Below are 10005 nucleotides of genomic sequence, written 5' to 3'. Positions count from 1 at the left end.
TTGGAAACATTATTTTAAGGTACAAAAGAATCTTTGGTGTTGCTTTAAAGTATCAAAAGTAAGTACTTATTATGCAGATGGCCTGGTCCAGAATAATGTATATTATATTATTGAATTAAAGTTATTGATGCATTGATATGTAGCTTGACTTTTACTTTAGTGTGGCAGCTGGGTCTTATTTTTTGACTGCCAGGTAGCGTGTGAATTTCCCCCCCAAGATCAATTTCTTATGTTATCTGATAATAACTGATAACTTGAATCTGCAAAGTAGCTAGTAACTAAATATATAAAGTAAATGTAGTGGTGTAGAAGTGTAAAGTAGCACAAATAGTACCTCAAAATTGTGCTTGAGTAAATGTACTTGGTTATTTTCCACCACTGGTGAGCGTGCACCTTTTACCATCACATTAAAATCCTGAATAAAAACAACTGCGGGCTGGGATTGCCTCCACATGGCTCTCAGACCGTTCCCCAATAAGTTAAATACCTATTACTTACAAACTATTAACATTTGTTTAACTATGATGTCTTTGTTTGTATCTTTCTCTAAATTTCTTTTTGGCGCTGGCGGGCAACTGGAGTCAACAGACTTGGCCAGTAAAGTTAAGGTGAAGAAGTTCAACTATCGTATCAGTGGATGACTTGCATGCTGGTGTTTAGAAGTACATGTTTTATTAAGCTGTTTCAGTTCATCTTTTCCAGCACTTAGTATGTCAAACTGCACACCCCTGAACAATGTGATGATGTCTGTCCAGAGTTGTACTAGTATTTCCTCTAAATAAATGACGATAATGTGACCAAGAACAATATCCGAGTGAAGTTCCTCTTTGTGAACCGTGTGACTTGACATCATTGTGCTAAGTTTGCAGCTCACATGTGATGTTATTGCTCACCGCTTCCATTAGCTCATTTACTGTCAACATGACCATTTAGCACACCAACACTCATTGTGTGCGAATCCTGAACTCAGTGCATTTTTGGTGAAACTATTTGCATTCACTGTGAGCTCACAGTAATCTTCAATTAACCCCTGTGCACATGTGACAGACGCCCTTAAAGTAGAAACTCTGTAGTATTTTTGAATGGCCGTGCTTCCCTCCCTCATGTCCCCCTGAGACGAGTGATCTCTGTATTATGTGTCTGGGAAAAAATCTCCAATGGCGCAAAAATTGTCATTTTGCGTCATCTGAGGCATGTTTGCCCAGAGGCAGTGGACCAGGCATAGACAGTTAAAGAAATGGACCAACAGATCCCATTGTTTCTGGACGGAGAACAGTGAAGGCTATTAGAAGCACTTTTCCAGTGATGGCCGAGCGTTACTGCGCAGCCTCCAACTGAGCTTGACGACGTAGCTGAAAGTTGTAAGTCTTCTGGTAGCTGTGCCAAGAGAAATAGTTCTGCTGGGGGATTTCAATGCACACGTGGGCCATGATGGAGATACATGGAGATGCGTGATTGGGAGGAACGGCCTCCCTCATCTAAACCCGAGTGGTTGTCTATTGTAGGACTTCTGTGCTAGTCATGGATTGTCTATCACAAACACCTTGTTCAAGCATAGGGATGCTCATAAGTGTACTTGGTACCAGAGCACCCCAGGCCGAAGGTCAATGATCGATTTTATAATCGTTTCATCTGATCTGAGGCCGTATGTTTTGGACACTTGGGTGAAGAGAGGGGCGGAGCTGTCAAATGATCACCATCTGTTGGTGAGTTGGTTCAGGGGGTGGGGGATAACTCTGGACAGACCTGGTAAGCCCAAACGGGTAGTGCGGATAAATTGGGAACATTTGGAGGAGGCCCCTGTTCACCAGACTTTCAACTCACACCTCCGGCGGAGCTTTTCGTGCATCCCCTGGGGAGGCTGGGGGCATTGAAGTTTCCAAGGATTTGGTGTCTTTCATCCACATGAGCCAAAACCAATTTTCTGGCTTTTCTCGGCTTAGAAGGCACCAATTTTGGAAAATGTCACATTTCCACTACATAAGTGACCCAATTTAAACATATATTCATCTTTCCAACGGTGACATATCCCTTTAATGTCCTCAGCATTGAGTGTGTTTGGGATCAGTATGTAAGCATCAGTCATGTGGACTGATACACAGCAGCTTCAGCTTTTCCAAATCACATTGTGTGTTTAACTTCGGGGTATTCACTCAGATTCCTAGTTGCATACATTGGGAAAACACACAACACCTTAGCGCAGATCATGTGACAAACTCCAGCTGATTTTATTGTTTTTGATGTGAGACACAATTAAAAGTAATTGCAGGAAACTGTGAGAAGCAATGATGGTAATAAACATTTTCTAATTGGTCCTCTGGTGCAGAGTTTCTTTTGTTGCACTGAGTAAAGTACTATTAAGAGGAGGGCAATGGGCTAAAAGTACAGTTTAAATTATACTGCTAGAGCAAACTGCCAAAAACGCATCTAAGTGGAAGAAATAAGGGGACAATTTGGAAGCTAATGAATCATGTTAGAGGAGGAATGGGCAAAAAGACCACACACACACACACACACACACACACACACACACACACACACACACACACACACACACACACACACACACACACACACACACACACACACACACACACACACACACACACAGATTATGCTACTGTATGGTAGCAGAAAGTGATTCCTAGCAAACATTTTAAAGTGGTTTATTAAAAATATGGTATAAATAAATATGACACTTCTGTTACATAGTACGTTACATCGTACAGATGAGACTGGAACACAGTGGATAGACTCTTCTCTTCAGTACAAAATCATTTCATAACCTACTACAGGGATTTTCTGTGACAGCAACTTCTCATCTCCCATTGGTTGCCAAAACACAGAGCAGTACCTTTTAATACATCATTACAGTGTTAAATCACCAAGGCTAACAGTAGATAATTTCAAGAAACTGGTATATCAGTCTTTCTATTTTTATATTGATACCAGCACTAATTTCAGTCAAAGAAATTGCCTGTTTCTGGTAATTTGTCAATGAAAGACATATCGGTATTTTTTTAAGATGAACTCCTTGTAATCTTAAAGATCAGTCAGTGCCTTGATTTTTCATACATGCTTCTTGAAAATATATAAATACTGTGCATAGTCAAATAAAATAAAAACATATGAAAACAGTGCTAAACTTTTAATCAGTGGGATTTTATGAAGGCTATAAATAGCGGTACAAAACCAGCCATTTCATTATACAGCCATGCTGGGAAGTATTTTTGACTACTGCCATTTTATAACAATCCTGTAGTGTTCAACAAAGATCTCAATTATTGAATTATGAATACATGCAACCTTCATTAAAGGTAACATGAAGTAAATAACTGGTAACAAAATACCTGAGTTACAAAAAGTTAATATAGTATAATATATAATACATAACAATATAAAATCTGCACAATCAATTGCAAATGCTTAGACTATACATCTTTGTGCCAGTGTCCGTCTTAGTAATTCACAGTTTCACGCTGTTACTGGCAACACTTTCCACTCTTATGATCATGACCCATAATGGAAGAGACTTCAACGTGCATGAGGACCAGATAACAATGTTAGTGATTTAACGTACATTAGGCACCAAACATAGGTTACAATTTACCACAACAATGACCACTTTGTAAAAGCTCAAGTGAACAAAGTCTGTCCCACCAACTCAATATACAGCAGTGGTTGTAAATCAACGTTTCGTGGACTGTGCAACTCAAAGAAAACCCAAAGCTGTCCTGATGCTGAATAAAGTACCGCAAAGGAGTTTGGCCATTGTAGTTTTCTGCTTAATCCATCCTTAAAGCAACAAAAAATCAATTTTTGGCCAATACGGGTCAGAAGACCTTAAAAGAAGCTATCACAGCCTTGACATACAGTAATATGGCCTTTATAAAGTCGTTATTCTAAATGTTGCAAGTAAACAATTGCCTTATTATTCATCCAGCAGACACAGAGCAACGTCATCATCCTATTAGAGCTATGGCTTTTGCATTTTGGTGACCTTTTAGCTGTAGCTAGAAGTGTGTGGGGGTTTCTGTATCTGCAGAGACCCAGCTTTCTGCCTGTATTTTCTCTTTTCTTTTCATTTTGCTGTTTATGGGACGTTTCTAGAGGTGAGCCTGTGGGCACTGGGTGTAGCCCCCGGCCACAGTGCACAAGGTCATAAGGCTGGACTCTATAAAAATGTAGCGATTAGGTGACAGATTATAAGCATTTGCCCAAGGACACTGAGGGAGCCGAAACATAAAGTAAGGAAAAAAACTTGTTCCAAAACAAGAGTGAATCTCGGATTTGCTTTCATCCTGCTGGATGGATATGAAGGGCAGTCGTGGTCTGGGGGAGTGCGCTTCTGGTGTTGTTGAGCCGGAAAGGAGGGGCCAAGTTTGAATGTGTTTACAAACCAACAATCCTACTCATTCTGCCTTTAATATAATTCATTGCTGCCTCATCTAAGTACACAACCACATATGTTATCAAAACCTGTAACATTATTCTCTAAAACAAACTCTATAACTACAAGTTGGTTTGTGGAAGATCATACCCAGTACTGATTTGTCTGCAGAGTGGGAGTGGTGGTTCTAATAATTTGGGAAGACGATGAAGGGGACCCATTACTCCAAGAACTTATGAGCATGTTTGAATCAATGGTGTTGTAAGCTAAGCCCTGCTTTTGCGTCAAAAACCGATCAAGAACAGGGCTACTTGGGCAGCTTGGGTTTAATGGAGTGACAGTCACTGTGGGAACTGTTGTGCTTCTTTGGGGTTGACCTTGGTAGGACTGACTGCTTGGGAGACCAGTGGAAGGTGGTTCCTTTGGTGCAGCAGTGCTCTGCTTCCTTTGCCTGTTGTGTCGAAGAAAGACAACCAGGACTACAAAGATGATTATAAGTAGCAGCAGGGCCAGTAATGGTAAGATGACCAGGAGCGGACTGGAGGTTTTTTGAGGGTAGGACTCTACACGTACTGGTGTGTTCCTAAAGGGAAAATCCTCTGTTCCATGCGTTGGTTTGCCAAGAGTTGTACTGAAAATGCTTGTTCTGCTGGAGTTTCCCCAGCGGCTGCGTGCCTTGAACTTTTGCTGGTTTTTGCTTGGTTGCTGGGTGGAGAGGAAAGCTGTAGACAGGACTGGTGGATCAGTTTCATCTTTGGAAGTCTGAGAAACAGATGATGTAGTTGGGACAGGACTCTTCGTGGTTGGAAAAAGGGCTGAATCATATGGCACAACTGTAAAGTGGAACTCCCCTTTAGCAGGTTGGATGTTATCAGCTTTTAGTACAAACACAAGTGAGTCATTCAGCTCTTGAACTCCAGTCATGTTGGCATTCAGCTCCAAGGCTACCTTCCCCTGCATCACCTCCTGAAAGGTGAATGACTCGGCTGGAACAGCTCCCCGAACTACCTTCCCATACTTAGGATGGGAGATCATTTCAAATATAGGGTCACTATCACTGATATTAGCTAGCTCAGAGGCATTAAGAAAGCTAATGTTGAGTTTGACAGCAATGCTATTAGGAATCCTCAAACCTTTCCCAACCTTAATCAAAGGTCTGGTTGTTATGTTAAACACTTGGCCAGTTACATTTGCTTCTGAAGTGAAGACAGTGAACTCAAAGCTGTCGTCTGCAGAGGAAAAGGAGAGCATGTGGTAGGACAACCATCCAGCCTGTAGATCCTCTTGTTCAAACTGCCTAACCTCTTTATTATCCTTCAAAAGTTTGCCAAACTTTGGAGGCCTTGTAATCTGGTAGTGAATGGTGATGTTTTTCCCATTGGTCTCAGCAAAAAGGTTGTCTTGGGTCAGTAATACTGAAGTCTTGCCTTGCTCCAGTGTCAACCCAGTGTAGTTGACCAGAGAAATGGTGATTTCTGTCACTTCTAGGTTAAATAGTTTATAAATCGGTTTATGATGGCCATCCGTGACACTGAAGTAAAACACCCCAGAGACAGAGCTTCCGTCATGGATGAAATAGACGCTTCCGTTGTTGATTTGGGCTTGGGTAAAGGCCACTATTGACTCATTCAAACTTCCTTCAAGAGCTAGGTAACCATTGTTTGGCTTGCTAATCACAGAGAACTTAATATCATCAGGAGGATTGTCTAAATCTTCAACTTTGAGATTTTCAGGCCGGAGGGGTACTGTGTCACCTTGTACCACCCTCAGACTTGGAGCTTTGGTTTTTAGCAAAGGTGGCTGATCATTTACAGGTGTGATTGTAATGTTAAAACTTTCCTCAACAACGTCAATATCATCTTGGGGGCGTTGTGCAGTTTTGCCCTTAGAATTTAGCCATACACTGAATGCAAAAGAATCAAGAGTTGTCTCTGAGTTGTCGTGCTTGTAGACGATACCGTATTTGTTAACGATGAACTGGGAGAAGTTAGGTTTCTCCTTGGTGAGGTTTCTCTCACCTACCACTATGACACCATGCCGAGGCAGAGATGTGACCTGGAACCAGACCTCATGCAAGCTCCGCTGAGGAGTCGGCAGCTTGGACATTAGGTTAGTGGCATCCAGCTTGGATTCATCAATGATTACACTCTCCCCTTCTGTTACCTCAGCACCTAGCACCAAGCAAACATTACGTTAATCACCAAGTACAACAGTGTTAATCATTTTAAGTAATAAAAACATAAACACGAGCATAGATAGTGTTTTTTAGCCATGGACGGCTTTAGTCCAGACTATAATATCCCAACAACTATCAGATGGATTGCCATACAATTAGGACACTTGTGGTTTCCAGAGGAACGCGCCTGCAACTATTGGATGGCTTACCATGAAATTGGGTACACATCTTTGTGCTCTCCTCATCATGAATTATGATACTTTAATGAACCCTTAAAAATATTTCTCTTTAAAACAGTCCATGGCTAACCTCTTGGGGCGTGTGTTTGTGTGTGTGTCTGTCTGTCTGTCTGTCTCTCTGTGTGTGTGTGTGTGTGTGTGTGTGTGTGTGTGTGTGTGTGTGTGTGTGTGTGTGTGTGTGTGTGTGTGTGTGTGTGTGTGTGTGTGTGTGTGTGTGTGTGTGTGTGTGTGTGTGTTTGTGTGTGCTTGTGTGTGTGTGTGTCTTGTATATCTCAGCCTTTGTATACTCTGCACTGATTGTTTTTTCACTTGCACTTGTTTTATCATTATGCTCCTTTTATTATGTCAAGCACATTGTGTTGCATTTGCCTTTTGTATGTATCATGAAGTCAAAATGTCTGTGATCAAATGCTTGCAAAAATATTGACATTCTCTTCAGCCTCAGCTATACTTTGTGTATAGTGCTAATTAAGAAATGTGAGAATGCTAACTCGCTAAGCTAAGCTGGTTAACATCATACCTGCTTTACTCATGGTCATACTAGTGCTAGACTCGTGTTCATACCTGTGTTTACAAGCAGGACTGTGTTGTGTTCAGGTCCAGTATTCTCATAAGAAATTACTATTTTGAAGGTCTGGCTGTCCAGAGAAGTAGGCGGGGATGCCACAGAGAAGGTCATAGAGTCCATGGCTTCCCAGCCCACTGACTCGATGGGGGTTTGCATGTACACAACCTCTTTCTTGTCCACCTAAGGTACAAAAACACCACAGATCCTAAGGCACACCACGATCCAAAATACATTCACATATTCAGCAAATATACAGATCAGCTATCCCTAAAGTGAACTGATGGTTTAATCAACTGTATAAACAGTTCAGTGGCCTAAATAATTATTCACCATTCTGAAATACATTACTACAGTATGTGTAAGATTTCATCATTAATTTAAATCTGCTTTGCTCGGCAGTAAATAACGCGCACAGAGCATCACAGCTTTAACTGTGTCAGATCATAATCCTTCAGAAATAATTGATTACATAAGAGGCTTACATGTTCCATTTAGATAAAGAAGCGCAAAGTCAATTTTATGAATGAGGATGCAGATTATCTATTATTCATACCTTGTAAATCTGGCAACTTTCTACATTCATGGAGGAACCCCAATGTTTAATGTCAAAACTGTTCACATCCCTTTTATTTTAAATATATACATTATATCTTATGTAAAATGGTAGAAAAGTGTTGATATGACTTTCAGTTCTTCACTCACCATGTCTTGTGTGAAAGTGGAGATGTCCACTGTTGAATTATCAGACTCTCTCTTCAACAGACGGCCCAGTTTAGGCTGCCGAATCACACTGAATGTAATGATGCGGTTCAAGGTGTTGCTGATGTCATTGGTCACTGCTTGTAAATCCTCATTTGTGATTGGAGTAGAAGAGCCTGGAGGAAAGACATTAGATTAAGAGAATTACTGGTGTAGTGGCTTGGATAATTGATCATGAAACAATATGTGGAAAGAAAATTACTTTTTCTTGTCTGGTTTTCAGTTTAGCTGCCACCACGCTGTTAAAACTCTTGTGTGACTGCATCAAATGCAGCAAGCTTCCCCTCTGGAAGCATTTCACATTGCCACCAAATTATGCAAAACAAGCACTGAAAAAACCCAATGAGAGTCCTTTGATGTGTCAAATCAAAGCTGCATTGCAGACATCACAGGCTTTTTACAGCCTTGTCCAAATGCAGTGCGCGGTGTTACATAAAATCCAGACAAAAAATCAGCTTCTTGCAGGCGAAAAAATCTTCCACATGGGGAAAATGTAGAGAGACATCTATGCATGATTACAGAGACCGACTACTGAGAACTCCTTTTCTTCTTGAGATGAATTACATAGATATTCTAGTTCTGCTGCAACTGTGAAGATGGTAAGGCTCCCAAAAAATGACTGCTGATAAAAATGGAAGGCAATGATAGAAGGAAAGTTTGATCGAAGCACAGGGAAATTCATTCATTGTTGTGTGCACTCCCACCATCCAGTCGGTCTCCCATGGAAAATTTCCCTTTTAGAGGAAGAGAGAGAGACGCGCTATTTTATCTTTTCACACAACCTATCTTGTTCTGAATCTGCACAAGATGATTTCAGCTATGTTGTCGGATATTTGTGCTGCATTTTGTGACGGTGGTATGTAAAAAGTAGAAGTAGTAGCTCACAGGAACATAAACAAAATACATAACACAATCAAAATACTTTCTAAAACTCTGTTTGTTGTGTGTGCAACTTTTGGTAATTTGAGATTGAGAAATTGATTGATTGAGTAAAAATAAAATAAAAACACCATAAATGAAGTTTATGTTTATGAGGCGTATGGGATGATAATAATACATCTACATCACACATATAAAATGATGACAAATGATTAGAAAAATACAGCAACTTGGAACTGAGATTATCCATATTACAATAGTATCAAGGCACTACTATACTCCTACATGCAATGAATGTCTTCCAGATGAGACTGCCTGAAGGTCTGTTGTTATCCCCACACTTCTGAAAACCAAACAAACGCCATTGGTTATCCGCATATTTAAACAATATAAATTTTTACTTGACCTTCAAATATGGCCAGCGTGAAAGTGTTTCACGTTACCCCTTACCCCATTAAAACCCTTCATTGTCAGTTAAAGCTCCCAATCCCGCCCCACCCCCCTTCATCTGCCCCACCTGGCACAAAGCACAAACAGGGCTGCCTAAGACAGACAGTGGCACAGCTTTTCAAGTACCCACTCACCCTGTGGCTGGGAAGCTCAGCAGAGCGTGCCAGTTGGCAGTTTGCTGCTCTCACAATATCCTTTCCTTGTAACTCACAAGCCAGACTACTGGGAATCTCAGAAAATCTTGAAATGTGTTTATGCAGACATAGACCTCAACCAGCGTGCTAAAAGTAGCATACTGTATATCAAAACTTTAAGCCGTCAGCTGATTCACCAGTCTGGTATTTGGGTAAAGCAATGACTTGGCTGTTGGAAAGGTTCTGAATTATTTAACCTGAGCAGCTACTGGTGCAGCTAAAATTTTACAAAATACAGCAAATAAGAGGGCAAGGGTGACACCCGGCAAAACACACACACACACAAACACAAACACACACACACAAACACACACACACACACATACACACACACACACACACACACACAC

The 10005-nt window shown here is 40.9% G+C and overlaps 1 protein-coding gene across 1 annotated transcript in view; it reads right to left on the bottom strand.

The window, feature by feature from the left end:
• Nucleotides 1–2650: 2650 nt before the first annotated feature.
• Nucleotides 2651–10005, bottom strand: part of cspg4ba (chondroitin sulfate proteoglycan 4ba) — a 31099-nt gene continuing 23744 nt past the window's right edge. The window contains exons 8-10 of the mRNA XM_032515940.1: nucleotides 8076–8248; nucleotides 7370–7553; nucleotides 2651–6561 (exon numbers count right to left, since the gene is read on the bottom strand). Coding sequence (XP_032371831.1) covers nucleotides 4535–6561; nucleotides 7370–7553; nucleotides 8076–8248 — 2384 coding nt within the window. The 3' untranslated portion in view covers nucleotides 2651–4534. The remainder of the gene's footprint in view (nucleotides 6562–7369; nucleotides 7554–8075; nucleotides 8249–10005) is intronic.

This window comes from Etheostoma spectabile, chromosome 5, assembly GCF_008692095.1.
Source record: "Etheostoma spectabile isolate EspeVRDwgs_2016 chromosome 5, UIUC_Espe_1.0, whole genome shotgun sequence".
Lineage (NCBI taxonomy): Eukaryota > Metazoa > Chordata > Actinopteri > Perciformes > Percidae > Etheostoma > Etheostoma spectabile.
This window is presented reverse-complemented; position numbering and strand designations above follow the sequence as displayed.